At 49.1% G+C, this 14,909-nt stretch overlaps 2 protein-coding genes across 2 annotated transcripts; both read left to right on the top strand.

Annotated features, from left to right (window-relative positions):
• Positions 1 to 2,423: 2,423 nt before the first annotated feature.
• Positions 2,424 to 4,207, top strand: GSC2 (goosecoid homeobox 2). Its single transcript, XM_074159756.1, has 3 exons — positions 2,424 to 2,733; positions 3,307 to 3,554; positions 4,103 to 4,207. The coding sequence occupies exons 1-3, from the start codon at positions 2,424 to 2,426 to the stop codon at positions 4,205 to 4,207; spliced, it is 663 nt and encodes a 220-aa protein (XP_074015857.1).
• Positions 4,208 to 5,428: 1,221 nt separating this feature from the next.
• ESS2 (ess-2 splicing factor homolog) lies at positions 5,429 to 14,894 on the top strand. The gene is made up of 10 exons (XM_074159618.1): positions 5,429 to 5,624; positions 5,957 to 6,125; positions 7,064 to 7,159; positions 7,764 to 7,930; positions 9,688 to 9,805; positions 10,745 to 10,878; positions 11,024 to 11,126; positions 12,517 to 12,626; positions 13,547 to 13,662; positions 14,188 to 14,894. Exons 1-10 carry the CDS (start codon positions 5,466 to 5,468, stop codon positions 14,471 to 14,473), a joined length of 1,458 nt encoding a protein of 485 aa, XP_074015719.1. The 5' UTR covers positions 5,429 to 5,465; the 3' UTR covers positions 14,474 to 14,894.
• Positions 14,895 to 14,909: the final 15 nt, after the last annotated feature.

The raw sequence follows: 14,909 nt of genomic DNA, 5'->3' as shown, positions 1-14,909 counted from the left end.
TATTCCTCTCCGGTAACAGGGCGCAGAGAAGTGTCCGCCGATTGGGATTTGATTACCAGCAGCTATCAAAAGTCTCTTTGTAAGATCTGGGTCCTAAATCCCGTAATTCTTTGATAAAAGAAGTATTACCAGTCCATTTTCTGAAGTGAAAGGTATGGGAGGAATGAAAGAAAGCAATCAGCGGAGATCCTAATAGGCTAAGTGCACGTGGGGTGGGAAGGCAGGGACGGGCAGGGGAGGGCAGGGAAAGGCGTCCTTTGTTGAGGCCAGGGAATGAGAATTAATCCGCTTCAGGCCTATGATTTTTGCAGCCAAGAGCAGAAAGGGTCAGATCCTGTGCCTTCCCGTGGTGTGTCCCTGCTCTCCTGCCCCACAGCCCCTCTGGACTGGCACGGTGTGGGGAGCAGAACCCGGCCCCACATCCTTCTCCTGAGCCAGCGCATAGGTACGTGCATCAAAGCTGGGAGCAGTTTGTGATGATCCCTGGCGTTGGGGCATCCCCAGTCCCTCTCTGGAGCTGACGCCTTGGCAGGGCAGCAGTGAACATGTCCGGATGGGCAGCCACAAAGGTGCCTTCCTCTCAAACCCACAGCAAATACGCAAAGATTCACAGAGTGGTTGTTACTTAAAGTTATGCCTTTGGAATGGCTGCGGGAGGGGCAAATAAAGGGATGGGAGAAAAACCACTGGTTTGGTTTTAAGTGAGATTTTACAGAGATTTGAGGGTCAGAGGTAGAGCGGTTATGGAACATCTCTTCCCAGTGCCAGGACACCAGGAGCGTGAGGAAGGGCAGGCAGAGCGCAGAGCCACAGAGAAGAGAATGGGGGCTGAGAGGGGGCTCTCCTGGAGACTGGGTCTCGTTTTTGCGTGATGCTGGAGGGGTCAGTGGGCTGTTCAGCATGAAGCCACGAGGTGCCACGAGGACCTTTGATGAGCAGTGGTTTCACAGCACTGTCCTCTGTGTCTCCTTGCTGTACCATGAGTGGGACCGGTATCTTCTCCTGCTTGTGAAGAAACACCAAGTGGGAGAGGGTTCCCCAAGTAAGCTCCTGAAGCCTTTCTACTCACCTTGGCTTAACCTGCTCTGAGGGCAAGACAACTGGGGTTTAAACTTTCCTAAGTGACCTGAGCTCAACCCCAGGTTCTCTGTCTGGACCCCAGCTACTCATTTCAGCTTTAAACCCAAGATGGAAGATGTCCTCTCTCCTCCCATGGATCGCATCTGCCCAGGCCTTGCTGTTTGCCTTCGGGAGGGTCGCTGCCAGGCGTCCCCTCCCATCCTGAGCCACCGCTCTCAGCCGTAGCCTCACCCCAGTTTCTCTTGCTGTCCAGGAAGAGTTGGGAATTGAAGTGGCGAAGCTTTGGGGGAGCCCAGCTGCCCCAGACACTGTCCTGGCTGCTCTGGGCTCACTGAACCACCCATTTGTGGTGGCACCGAGACCCCTCTGCGTGCCCGCCTGCCCACGGAGGCAGCAGCCGCACTCCTCCCCTTCCCTTCCCCACACCGAGCAGGGGTACATGCCGCTAAGCTGTGCCACGGAGCTGCCGCGAGCTGCCAGTAATCTAATTTATTAAGGGCTTTGAATGCTTACAAAGAGCATGTTGGATACATGCAAAGCACCTGCATTGTCACCGCGATTAGGGCAGCGGAGGTGGGGGAAAGGGGAAGGAGGGAAAATACAATTTCTCTGCTTTCAGCAGAAAATAAATCAACTTTCACAGAGAGTTCTGGCACAGCCAAAGGCTGTGCTATCATTAAAAATGATTTTTTATTAAGCTGAACTCTCTTCTCTCTCATATTGTATGATATGACAGCTCTCTTTTGATGGGAAAGCTTTCATTTGGCCAGAGAAAGGGATAATTTGCTTCTTTTAAGGAGTTAATCCTCTGGTCCATTTCCGGGCTGGGAACAGCTATCCTCCCCCTTCCTTGGATCGGAGGCTGCAGCACAATGGAGATCATAACCACCTCAAATCTACACCCGAGATGGAGAAATCAGATTTCCTTCTCCAGTCATTTTTGTGGGATTAGCTAAATCTTAGATCCACACTAACCCTTCACAAAGCTGCCAAGATTAGTTAGAATTTATTTTATTCACAAGGGGGTTTACGGTTTTCTTTCCAAAGGGATTATATCTCTCTCTATATATATATATATTTAGGGTGGCTCCAGTCATAAAGCAGCTAGGTTAGAAGCAGAAAAAGTCTGTGTGTGGGTATAAAATAAAAACTCGGCTGCGAGAATGAGAGTCACTTGAAATGCCAAGACAAAGGGGCGATTCTGGGTGCCTTCGCTGGTCCATTTTAAGAGCTACATAAGCCATCTTCTTCCCTGTGAGACCCCACTCCAGGGCGAGTGCCCAGAGAGCAAACCCCGCTCAGCCTGAGCTGCCCGTCCCCGCGGCCACCGCTGCCAGTAGAGGATGTCTTTGGAGCCCGCACCAGACACCGACGCCGGCAGGAGAGGCCTCAAGAAGCCATGTTCCTTCAGCATCGAGGACATCCTCTCCAGCCCGGCAGAGAAGAGCTCCCAGGTCCTGGTCCCGCTGTGCCTGCAGGGCATCTTGGACTGTGCTCCCAAGGGGCTGTGTGAGCTGGAGACCATCCCTGCCAGCTCCCTGCAGGAGGAGGAGGAGGAGGAGGAAGAGGAAGAGCTGGAAGGGGCAGGTTGCAACTGCTGCTGCTGTTCCCACAGGAGTGCCCGTTCCCTGCAGGACTCGCCGAGTTGGCTGGGTGAGTGTTTGGGTTTGATTCACGGCGTGGGGCTCACGGAGGCAGCATCAGGTGGAGGGGAAAACCTGTGCGTTGGGTGACATTATGGCCTGTCACCTCAGCTGCTCAGAGCTCAGCTCCGGCGAGCCGAGCAGGGCTACCAAGAGCAGGTGCTTTTCCCTGCAATGTTAACTTCTTAACTCCCTGCTTCTTAAAAGCAGCAGGGGCTATTTATTACTCTATATTACTGTTTTATTGTAAAACACTTGAGAGGACGATGCTTCTAGGGGGTGGAAGTTGTCTGTGGAGTGTGGGGCCCCACGGTCACGCTGCCCATGAGCAGAGCTGTGTCGATGCTTCCTGAGAACACCGGCCCTGGGGAGCCTTGCTTGTCCTTTAAGGAAAAGAGGTTTTGGATACATCTAGCAAAAAAAAAAAAAAAAAAAAAAAATTTAAAAAAAGTAACAAACACATAAAAATGCAGCTCAGGAGCATCCTAAAAGTTCAGAAGACCCCCATGTGAGGACTGGAACTGCCTTGAGCGAGATGGGTGTTTCAGCCCTCACTCCGAACGCTGTACCTCTCCCCTCGCAGATGCCCGGCTCCCCTGGCCCATGCGCCTCTTCCACTCGGCCGTCAGGGTCTGTAAGAGTCCCCAGGGGAACCCCAGCCAGCTGCAGACTTTCCACCAGATCCAGCGCCGGACGCGCCGGCATCGCACCATATTCACTGAGGACCAGCTGCAGGCTCTGGAGACGCTTTTCCACCAGAACCAGTATCCGGACGTCATCACCCGCGAGCACCTGGCGAACCGCATCCACTTGAAGGAGGAGAGGGTAGAGGTGAGATCCTGCCACTTCATGAGGTGCTGTTCACTGCAATCCTGGAACAACACAGAGTTTTCTCAGCTGCCTGTTTCAGGAGCTGCAGAACCAGGGCCTCATTTTGAAAACCATTCTTGGGTATTCAATAAAACACAGTTTAGTTTTGGCAAGTAATGGGAGAATATAAAGAGTTCTGCTGGGCCGATTTGTTCTGGTATCTGGTCCCATAAACTCACGCACTCCCTCGCTCCTGGACTCACCTCTATAAACACACAGACGTGCCCCGATCTGCTCATCCCCTGACCCACGTGTAGATTCCTTATTTATGTGGTCTGCCTGACTTCTGAATTTGCCGTGAGGGGGTCCCAGCTCCCTCATGCCCCTTATATGTATCTGAGCAGGATTGCAAAGGAGGGAATGATTAAATTTTGTATCGATCTTTTATACTGGGAAATATAATACAGTATCCTAAAGCTTACACTGTGCAGCCCAGGAGTGAAACTGCCTGCCCCCCTGCAAGTTACACTGGAAATTCAAAAGTTCTTTTCTCATTTTGCGCTTTCTAGGTTTGGTTTAAAAACCGTCGGGCCAAGTGGCGGCATCAGAAGAGGGCGTCTGCCTCAGCGCTGGTCCTCCAAGGCACCAAGAAGCCCCCTGAGGAGAGCTGTTAGAGGTCGCAGGCTGCATCTCAGCAGATGAAGGCTGAGAGCACCCATTTCCCGTAGCCGAAGGGCTCTGTAGGGGGGTACCCTGAGAGGGACTCAAGAAGCAAAAGGGGAATCTCTGTGATTCCCAGGGGAGGAGGAGAGATAAAAACAGGCATGGCACTTCCATGTCCCAGTTTCTCTTCCAAATCTAGTTCACGTGGCAGATAACTCACTGGGCGGATGCTTACCCCCAGATGCTTCAGCAGAAACCACTGTCCAAAGCCCCTGCAGGGGACTGGGCTGCACCAGTGTTACATAGGCGTGCTTCAGGAGAAGGGGAGACTCCCCGTCTTGTCTTTGCTCTGTGCGGGTAGTATTTGTGCTTGTTTTACTACTGTAGATTTGCAAATGAATGTGTCTGATTTTCCACACCCCAATGGCATGTGGAGTTGCTTTTGGGGTTGGGCTTACTGAAGAGGCAGTTTGTTCCCTAACAAAGAAACATCGATTTCTTCTGAGAGCCCGTGGCAGAGGCGATCCATCTGCCGTGGTGAGGGGTTGGCATGGCGAGGGTTCGGCTCACCTCTGCCCCTGCCCGCCCCAGCTCCCTGGCAGTGTGGCGTCCGTGTCCCCGGCAGGGCCAAAGGGAAACCACGTCCTGTAAAGCAGCGAGATAATTAAAACTGTCCCGTCACCTCTGTACATGCTGTACGTGCCGGTGGTGGGGGACTCTGGCTGTGCCCAGTAGCGGGGCCTGCTCCTTGCAGGGCCTTCGCCTGCCCCACAGCCCCAGGGCGTCCTTCACCTGCCCCACAGCCCCGGGAAGGCCTTTTGAAGCCCTCCAGCACCCGGTCCTGCTCCCCAGAGTGTCTCTGAGGAGCCCTGTGGGCGGCCATGGGAGTGCTGGGGGTGAGAGACCCAATGCGCGGCCTGTGGGTGCCAAAGGCCTCGCACCGGCAGGGCCCGGCTGCGGCCCCCGCGGCTGCCCCCGGGCCTGGGGCAGGTGTCCCGGCCGCAGCCCCCCCGCGGCCCGGCAGAACCAAGCCCGTGAGGCCGCCGCTCGCCCCGGGCCGAGGTCGCGCCGCTGAACCGCAGCGGAATCGGAGCGGCACCGGGCGGGTCCTCCCGGCCGGCAGGGGGCGCGCTGGCCGCCGCTCCGTGCGTCCCCCCCCGGGGCGGGGCGACTCCCTGTGGCGCGGAGGCGTGACGTCACGGTGCGTCGCGCTCGCGACGGCGGCTGAGGAGGGTCAGGGCGCTCGCCGGCCGCCCGGGTCGCGGCGCGATGGAGGCGGAGGCGGCGGCGGCGACGGGTCCAGCGGCCCCCTCCGGTGCCGTGGTGCCGGCTGCCGCCGCAGGCACCGTCGTGGCGACGAGGAAGGGGACGACCCCACCGGCCCCGAAGCGCCCGAAGAAGATCCTGGACGAGGAGGCCTACATCGAGGTAGGCCGGCCGGCTGGCCTAGGCCTGGGCCGGGCCCAGGAGGCCCCGCTCTCCTGGCACCCTGGCTGAGCGGCTTCCGGCTCGGGTCCCCCCGGCACGGGTCCGCCCGCGGCTGCTGCCCTCTGGTACCGGCTGCGGGCCGGGCCTGGGGCCGAGGCAGCCCTGGGACCATTCCTTGGGGTCCCGCACCTTCTGTGGTGCCAGCTGTCAGCGCGGCCCAGCCTCGGCTGGAAGCGCCCGTGGGGCGCCCGTCCTTCCCGTGGGCTGCCCGTAGCTGAGCTGGCACTCTGAGGTGTCCCAGCGCGGCCTTACAGTTGCCCCTCTCTTTGTAGGGCTTAGAGAAAATCATTCAGCGAGATTTCTTTCCTGACGTGGAGAAGTTGCGAGCGCAGAAGGAGTATCTGGAGGCTGAAGAAAACGGTGACTTGGAGAAAATGAGACAAATTGCTATCAAGTTTGGCTCCTCCTTGGGCAAATCGTCAAGGGACACACCTGCACCCTGTAAGAACTGGCTTACTGAGGCATAAAGGTTTTATATCTAATATTACAGCTCTGGTTTATCTAACTTTGTGCAGGCAGTGCTTATCTTAAAGAATCAAGATTGACATTGCATGGGAATTAGTATTGGGCAGTAGCCAGTATCTGATGGCTGGTGCTGATTTTTTTCTTTGATGGTGTCTAATAATTCCTTCTTGAGGGAATTGTTTTGGAAAAAACAGCTGTTGAATAACCATTTCTCATGGGCATCTTTTGCCAGCTTCCTGCTCCCTAGGGAATGTTACATGCTCTAATGTGCAATATTATACTATCAGAAACTCTTAAGCTATGTTTTTAATCCTTATTATAGTTTTAGGGGTTCTTGTTGTGTCTATAGACATGTATGATTTTAATATATGGGGGACAGAAGGTGTTGTGTTGGAAGCTCATGATTATCAAAGGCTCGTCTAGCAGGTATCCAATACCCTGGTGTATGTTTGCTTTCACTTCAAGTTCAGTTGTCTCTTATATTAAAGCCCAGTCCCTGGCCGAGCTCTTGCAGTGGCAGAGAGCATGTGTAACCAAGGGGTTTCCCTTCCTCTCCTCCTGCAGGAGCTGGCCCTGGCCTAGGTTAGGATTGTTACGCTGGCTGCTTGCTTTTTGGGCAAAAGCTGAGATAGGGTGGCAAATACACTGGGCTGTGGCTCTGCTGTGAATGTTTGTCAGAATGTCTTAGAAGAGAGCAAAATCCTGTTCAGTGGTTGAGACAGAATAGAATATTTTGATGTCTTTTCATATTTTTTCATGATGTTTTTTCATAATTTTTTAATTAAATTATTCTTCTCTTGATAAGTTTTCTGTGACTTGTTTGACACATGACCCTTTCTGTGGTGGAAGATGTCACAGCAAGTGTCCTGTTCTGTGCTCTGGTAACTGTGTGAACCTTTGCTTTTCTGTCACAGATGTTACTCCAGCCACATTTGAAACCCCAGAAGTGCATCCAGGTGCCCTTCCTCTGGGGAATAAGTCCAAAGCTGGCACCAAAGCTGCAGAGGAAGGTAGGAGAATGATGTTTCTCTAGCTGAGTTCTTTAGCAGCAGGAAAATAATTTTGTGAGCTCCGTCTCCTGTGAGGGTTTTGGCTATTCAGCAGATATTTAAGCATTTTCCTTTAACCTTTTAGTAAGTGAAAACGATTGTTCTGAAGTTGAACTTGATGTAATGTTTTAACTTGTGTGTGAATTCTCTATTATGGCTCGCTTTATGGCTCTGTAAATTCTTAACTGATTTGGTCTCTTTGAAGGAAGTAAATTTTTCTTGTGTCACCTGAAATTAATTCTGTAAGTAAACAAAGATTGTAGGGGCAGAGCTATTCATATCATATGTTAAAAGTGTCTGCTAGTAACTGACCACTTGTGCACACAAATAGCTATAAATGCCATAAAAGGTTTTGTGTGAAAGTGGGTTACGTGTCTTCCAAAAAAAGAATTTATTATGGTACTGCTCTGCATGTATATATTTTTTTTTTTTTCACCAAGCTCCATGTTAGTTATTGGTGGGTGCGTAGAAGGCTCGCTGTCAGAGGGGATTAGGAGTTACGTCTAGTGCTTTCATAGAAAGGGAGGTATTAAACTTCCTCAGGCTTCTTCCCTCCTCTTGTTAGGAGACGGAGAAAAAGATGATAAAGACACACTTCCCAGTCTGGACAGCTTCTTAGCAAAGCACACGAGTGAAGATAATGCTTCGTTTGAGCAGATCATGGAAGTGGCCAAAGAGAAGGAGAAGGTCAAGCACGCTTGGCTGTACAGCGCGGAAGAGGAGTACACACAGGTAGGGAAGTGGCTCAGCTCTACCGCTGCTCTTCCAAAGTGACACAGCGGGGAAAACACCATTTTACTGTATTTCTTTCTTGTTTGATTAAATAAAATATTATCTTCCTTTCTGTTTTTGAATCCTGCTATAAGTACAGATGAGAATTCGTTGGCTCTGAGCATGGCGCTTATTGCATTAAACTGGTGAATTACTCTCATTAGTGAATAAGAATAGAAAGGTCTTGATTTTGAATAATAGGTGCATGGGGTGATCACGTCTAAATCTGAGCTAATCCTGGGTTTCCTCTGTCCTGTGACAGCTCATTGCTTCCTTTTGCAGTCTTGTTTTTTTTCTCACCTGTAACGCAAGACCAGAGTTGACACAGTGGCTGGGGATCTGTCTCTTCCTAAAGATTTGAGCCTGTGAGGCGTTGCCCTACGTGCAAGTATTGCTGTTCTTGGCAATCTTTTCCATAAGCAGCAATACCAAGGAGAGCAGCTGAGAACAGTTCCTGCTGGTGTTCATCCATCAGCCTTTTATTATTTGGAGTAAGATTGTTTCTCTCAGTTTTCTGTATCTATTATCTGTAATAATCCATTCAGCTGCTGAAGTGTACATGCTCTGGCTGGTTGTGCTGTTTTCGTCAGCTGGCTTCCTGGGAGGTTCAGGAGCTCTTCTGAGGCTCCCGTGTCAATCTTTCTCCATCAGCAGTGGGCAGCTGGCCCTGTTGCCAGATGTGTCAGTGACAGATGTGAGCTGCAGTGCCTTGTAATGAAGTTTGGCACTGGCTCATGAGTGCTTACTGCTGTTGTAGTGAGTGAGTGTTCTTATCCCAGCTAATGTAAACCCTCAGAGCCTGTTACAATAAAAATGTCCTCTGTGACTCCTTACACATCTTCTTTGCTCAAATGCTTTCATCCAGAATTAAAAAGCAGGGAGCAGGAGAATGTTCCCAAAGCACAGGGTTTGTTTCAGGTGAAGGTGAAGTTGCCAGAGCCGGTCTTGTGCTGATGTTGTGTGTCTTCCTGTCAGCCAGCACCCTGCTCAAACCTTGCCTTTCCTTGTACAGCACTCCCCTTTGTGTAGCAATAACTTCACTATGCTTCATTTGACATTTTCAGTGACAATACTGCTATTTAAACATATAGGGACGATAACTGTTAAAGGCAACATCAGTTGATGAAAACTCTCTAAGTGTTGAACAAGTGTTTGTTCTTTTGTTACTGCTTGCCTCAGGTAATACAGTTTGCATGAGACCAGGATGGTACAAGTATTCTCTCAAGGTTACATGCCAAAGCCTTGTAGACTGCCTTTATATTAGATATAACCGTCATAAATTACTCTTCTCCTGTTTAGTGCTGAATGCTTCGTTTGAATTTTGACTAGTAGAGAAGAGCTAGAAAAGGTTTGAACCATCACAAGTGTTGTCACAAGATGTAATAAAAAAAAAAAAAATTGTAAACATAATTTTTTCTGAGAGGTTAATTCTTTAGTTCTCATTTGATTTTATACCTGAACTGCATATAGAGTTGTTGTTTGCAAGCTCCCCTGGGAACAGGATGGTTTCTCAAGTGCCACTTGCAGAGAGAGAGTGCTTGTGCCATGCCAGATGCAAAGTGTGCCAGGGCAGGGAGCTGAGCTCACGATTGAGCTCTCCAAGTTGTGTATGCCTGATTAAAAGATCGCAGGAACCTCTTTCAGACCTGTTTCTGTTGATTTTTTTTTTTTCCCCCTCTTGTTTTAATGTGGGATTTTTTTTTTCATTGCCCTTTCAGCGACGAAATGAGAACCTGGCACTTCCTTCAGCAGAGCAACAAGCCCTGGAGAATGTGAAAGCTGGACTGGAGACCTGGGAGTACACAGCTCGGAACACCCTCATGTATTATCCAACAGGTGAGGGGTGCGGGTTCCTCAGGAGGGGCGTTGGTTCTAGGGGCATTGACTCCAAACAACACTTACAGTGCTTAAGTAGATGACTGAGCAGCTCCTGCTGGTAATACTGCACCGTTTCTTCGGTGAAGCTCATATATACAAAGTTGTTAAGAAGTTTTTAATTTTCTCTCTTTTCTCTCTCTCCCTTTTCTCTCTCTCTCTTTTCTCTCTCTCTCTTTTCTCTCTCTCTCTTTTCTCTCTCTCTCTTTTCTCTCTCTCTCTTTTCTCTCTCTCTCTTTTCTCTCTCTCTCTTTTCTCTCTCTCTCTTTTCTCTCTCTCTCTTTTCTCTCTCTCTCTTTTCTCTCTCTCTCTTTTCTCTCTCTCTCTTTTCTCATTTTATACCTTGCTCCTTTGCCTCTGTTTGCAAAGTCTGATCATGTTCTATTTGTCATTGAGAAGCACATTATCTGTATTACAGAGGCATTACAGAGGCACTTGTTTTCAGGAGCCAAAGCTCCTTCCAGTTTGGTCTGTCTTACGAGCACTTTCTTGTCATCTTTATTCATTCTTTGCTTCTGCTCAGAGTGCTCCCTGGGCTTCTTGGTCCCTTGATTGCTACAGAAAACTACATCATTTGGTAAACACAGTTTTCTTTTTGGTTATAAATGTGCAATTGATAGTTTCTGCAAAACAGTGAAGTAGAGAAAAGAGAGTCTTGTTGACTGTTTTCTTAAAAAAAAAAAAAGAATTAAAATCTGATCTTAATTTATACATTTCAAGTGTTACAAAGCATTATCTTGTGCAAATATTGCTTTAAATTGCTAGAGGTACACACTGCAATTGCTGATGGATTCTGTGTTGTGTAGGAACGTGTGGCAAGTGTCATGTTGGTTGGGAGCTTTCGAGCACGCTGCCCAGGGCTACCTGAGCCCTTCCTTAATAGCCTTCTTGCTTTTCAAGGTGTTCCTGAGGAGGACGATGTATTCAAGAAGCCCAGGGAAGTTGTCCATCGAAACACCCGTTTTGTGAAGGACCCTTTTAGCCAAGCCGTGAGCAAATCACAGCTCCAACAAGCTGCAGCCCTCAATGCTCAGGTTGGATAATTTTACTTCTTTTGACTAAAACCTTGTTAGACTCTGCTCTCTGGTGTTGTTTATCAACAAGGAGAACTGTGTGTGTGCTAGATCCAGCTGACTCACACCTTTCTCCACATGAACGACATTGTCTTTTTTATTTCAGTACAAACAGGGCAAAGTGGGACCAGATGGGAAAGAACTGATACCTCAAGAGTCTCCAAAAGTGAATGGATATGGATTTGTGGCTACGCCCTCCCCTGCCCCAGGTAAGACGGTTTTCTTATTTTTTCTGATGTAAGAGAACTGCTACTCCACTTATTTTGACGCTGTTTGTTCAACGCTGGTATGTTGTTGTTTTAGAGAAGGAAGTAAGCTTTCTATCTGGTTGTGTCTCATGAGCTGATAACTTTCTGGTATAGCATATGTGTGCCAGCTCGATGCAGTGCTTAAATGCTAGTCTGATACGCCGGCAAGAGAGGCCGTGCTGTACCCAAGAGGCTCTGAGAAAGCTGCTGTGCCGTTGCTTAGGCGTCATCTTGAGGGCAGTGAGCCTTCCTAGGCAACCAGGGTGCTGTGGCTGCTTGTTTTATCCCTGGGTGGTGCTTCTCTAGAGCTTAAAAAGAAGAATTCAAGCATTTCACAAAGGTTAACCTTTCTGGTGAATTCACGTGCTCATTTTTTCAAAGCAAAGAGCGTTTGTGTCAGTGTCTCCAGTGGTTTGCTGAGTGATGGTACAACCTGGCTCATAGGGATGTGATGCATCTCACTTCCTTCGCAGTGTAACCTGCTGTTTTCCTCCAGTCTACTGCTTTCTAGGTTCTTCCTTTGTCTGAAGGTCCCTTCCAACTCTAACCATTCTATGATTCTATGAATATGCTCCTGTATTATGAATTCCTTTTGTTCAGATGTATTAGCCACAGGATACTTTTAGTTAAAACAAACTGATTATTTTTCTTCCAGTTGAAATGTGGTATCTTGATTTTTAGCTGTTCTTCACCAGCCATTATGTTTCCCTGTCTTTTGTTATTACGCTAAAAGGTGAACATCCTGAGGCTTTTCCTTCAGAAAGCCTGTAGGTGGCATTTGGAGCACACCTCCTTTCTCCATCCTAAATGCCTTTTCCAAACCCTGGAGAGCAGGATTTTCTGGCCAGTGACTTACTCGGGCTCTTAGAGTCTATTCTGCAGTTGTAGCTATTAGAGAAGGTGCAGTCACTGTTTGGTACAGGCTGGCCTCAAGGTGAGGGTACATTTGGCTATTACATGTATCTTAAGTCCTCTGCTGTTTCCCTGCTTTTAAATAGTTCCCTGTGTCGAAGTTTTCATACAATGGCAAAGGGGAAGATTAGTACTGTAGAGGAAAAAATAAAGCAAAAATAAGCAAGAGCTCCCCAAATGGAAAAATAAACACATGGAAAGGACAGTGCTGGGGTGTTGTAACCTGGAGGGTGACACAGCCACAGGCAATCCTGTGGGTTTGTCATGCCCTCTTAATGGGAACCACGTTTCAGCATTGTCTGTGATTTCCTCTGCAGGGGAAGAACTCCTTTGTGTTGATGAATTTGCTGTGTTTCATAATTCGCTTCTCTGGATTTTTTGTGGTGATCGAGTAGTCAAATATCTTGCATGAGCGTGGCTTCTAAAATTTTGTTTTTAGGTGTGAATGAGTCTCCTTTTATGACATGGGGTGAAATTGAAAGCACCCCGTTGCGTCTAGAAGGGTCAGAAACGCCCTACGTGGACAGAACACCTGGACCAGCCTTCAAGGTATTTCGTTTCTGCAGTCAGCATGTCATTCTTTTGAGGGGGGGGAAGGACTAAGAAGGGAAAGGAGAGTGAATAACTAATAGATGCACATTGTTGTTGGGGTGTGACACACCTCTGGGCTGTGTTCCTGGTCCTTGAGACTAATAATCTGGGTTCTGCTTGGAGGGTGGAGGCGGACGTGGCCCAACATGAAAGCTACTTGGTGGAAGATACCTGAGGTGGAACACACACTGTTGGCAGGAGAATGAGACTCAATATTTGATGATGGGCCCAGTCAGAGGGGCTTCCAGAGGAAGCCAAAGAGACACCTGATTTCTCCGATTTTAATATATGAATAAGTAGAAATTGTAGGATTTCCCTCTGCCTTGATCTTCTGGCTGTCACAGCCTGAGGCAGGTGCATCACTTGAGAGTAGAAAAGGATTTGCTTAATAGCACCTGACCCTGCGTGCCACCTCTCTCCTGCTGCTGGCATTGAATGTGAGCTGTCCGAGACTCTTGGTTTAAGAAAGGTGTAATTTGTTCTACGTGCCTCTGTTTTGCCAGACTCTGAAGCCCTTGACTGGTTCTCCTGCTGTTTAGCAAGGTCTGTATTTGCCTGAGAGCAGGCTGGCTGCGAGCCAGGCCAGGCAAGACACAGGTGACATTGTTTGTCTAGAAGAGACAGCAGGAGGAAATGCCAGAGATAATGGCTGCTTCCTTCACTGAACTGGTTTTGCCATTTTCGTTTCTTGCTAAGGCAAGTTGAAGGTGTCTCTGTGTCCTCTGGCTTTTATACAGCAGCAGAGAGGTGTGGGCTGACCCCAGTTCTCCCCAGTTTAGATCCCTGTAGGCTGGAATCCAGCTGCGAAGGTGCTTTGACTCATTTATGCAGCGCTTGAATGAGCGCCTTGGTGAGTGAACTGTGTGATGCGTTTACAGATCCTGGAGCCTGGGCGCCGCGAGAGGTTAGGACTCAAGATGGCCAATGAAGCGGCAGCGAAAAACCGAGCAAAGAAGCAGGAGGCTCTTCGAAAAGTGACAGAAAACTTGGCCAGGTGAGACTCCTGTTCTGGCAGGAGAACTGGGGATGGGTATTTTCTGATGAGATTTAAATCAACATATGTAGAAAGGGAGGAATGATTAGAGTCCTGGGAGCAGGAGGAGGTACAGTCAGACTAAAAGTCTGTGGAAACTGGTGGCTGTCCCTGACAGTCCCTCCTGTCAGGGTGGCTGTTCTGCCCTGCAGCCGCCCAGCAATGCTTCTGGAATTGGTGTCTTGCCTCATCGCAAAGAGGAGACATGATAAGGTTTGCTTGGCTGGGTCACGGGAAGGACAGAACAGGCTTGAAGGAAAAGGCAGGCAATGCCACTCAGGTTTGAGAGGGTTGTCACAGGTCTGTCTGTCACCTCTCTCTATAGAAACAAGCTGCATTTACCTGCAGGCAGTGACTTCTGCAGCCAGTGGGGCTGGTCTGTGGGGGAAATGGACACTGGGGTCATCTGTGGAAGCATTTATGCTCTTCCTGATCAACGGCAGATTTTTACTGTAAAATCTTTTAAAACTGTTTATTCTATTCCAGCCTCACTCCAAAAGGACTAAGCCCATCAATGTCACCAGCTTTGCAAAGACTAGTAAACAGGACTGCGAGTAAATACACCGACAAAGCCCTGCGAGCCAGCTATACTCCTTCCCCGGCCCACACGGGAACTCCTGCTTACAAGACCCCAGCAAACGGGCCTCATACACCCACGAGCACCCCGCAATCCAGGACAGTGTCTCACACGCCGGTATCTCAGGATACTACATCCATCACGGACAATTTACTGCAGCTTCCGAAAAGAAGGAAGGCATCTGATTTCTTCTGAATATTCCAGTCAGCAGCAAGGCGATAGCGAACGGGCTGCGTGTGGCCATCTGCAGACGGGGTGTTGTGAGCCACGGGTGGTAAGGGGTGTCTAGATCCCACTGCCAGAATGAAGCCAGCAGTTTCAAGACCCGGGACCAGCATTACTCTAGACTATATAGCGAAAATAGCCTGTGCTGTGCTTTTTGGAAGCAGAGTATCTCCTGCTGTGGTGTAACTTCCCTTTGAGCTGCGTAGGTGGAATGCACAGGGCTGCTGTCGCAAAAGGATCCTTCTTGCAGTGGCAGAGAAGATTCTGGACTTTTGGAAAATGGCAATAATTTTTTAAAGATATATTTCTCTGTTTAAGATGGCCATGCATTTAAATACGTTTCTGTACAGATATGTCTATTTATAAAATGCAGAAGCCTTCCTAAAACGTTGAACTGGACTTTCTT

The sequence above is a fragment of the Numenius arquata genome, chromosome 16 (assembly GCF_964106895.1).
Source record: "Numenius arquata chromosome 16, bNumArq3.hap1.1, whole genome shotgun sequence".
In the NCBI taxonomy this organism is placed as follows: Eukaryota; Metazoa; Chordata; class Aves; order Charadriiformes; family Scolopacidae; genus Numenius; species Numenius arquata.
Note: the sequence above shows the minus strand (reverse complement) of the source record. Positions and strands in the feature narration are given on the sequence as shown.

Excerpts from the sequence above, each read along its gene's own strand:
- ESS2 (XM_074159618.1), top strand. The coding sequence starts at position 5,466 with ATGGAGGCGGAGGCGGCGGCGGCGACGGGTCCAGCGGCCCCCTCCGGT. Across the intron at positions 7,160-7,763 it reads CACCAAAGCTGCAGAGGAAG|GAGACGGAGAAAAAGATGAT; the intron begins GTAGGAGAATGA and ends TCCTCTTGTTAG. Across the intron at positions 7,931-9,687 it reads CGGAAGAGGAGTACACACAG|CGACGAAATGAGAACCTGGC; the intron begins GTAGGGAAGTGG and ends TTGCCCTTTCAG.
- GSC2 (XM_074159756.1), top strand. The coding sequence starts at position 2,424 with ATGTCTTTGGAGCCCGCACCAGACACCGACGCCGGCAGGAGAGGCCTC. Across the intron at positions 2,734-3,306 it reads GGACTCGCCGAGTTGGCTGG|ATGCCCGGCTCCCCTGGCCC; the intron begins GTGAGTGTTTGG and ends CTCCCCTCGCAG. Across the intron at positions 3,555-4,102 it reads TGAAGGAGGAGAGGGTAGAG|GTTTGGTTTAAAAACCGTCG; the intron begins GTGAGATCCTGC and ends TGCGCTTTCTAG.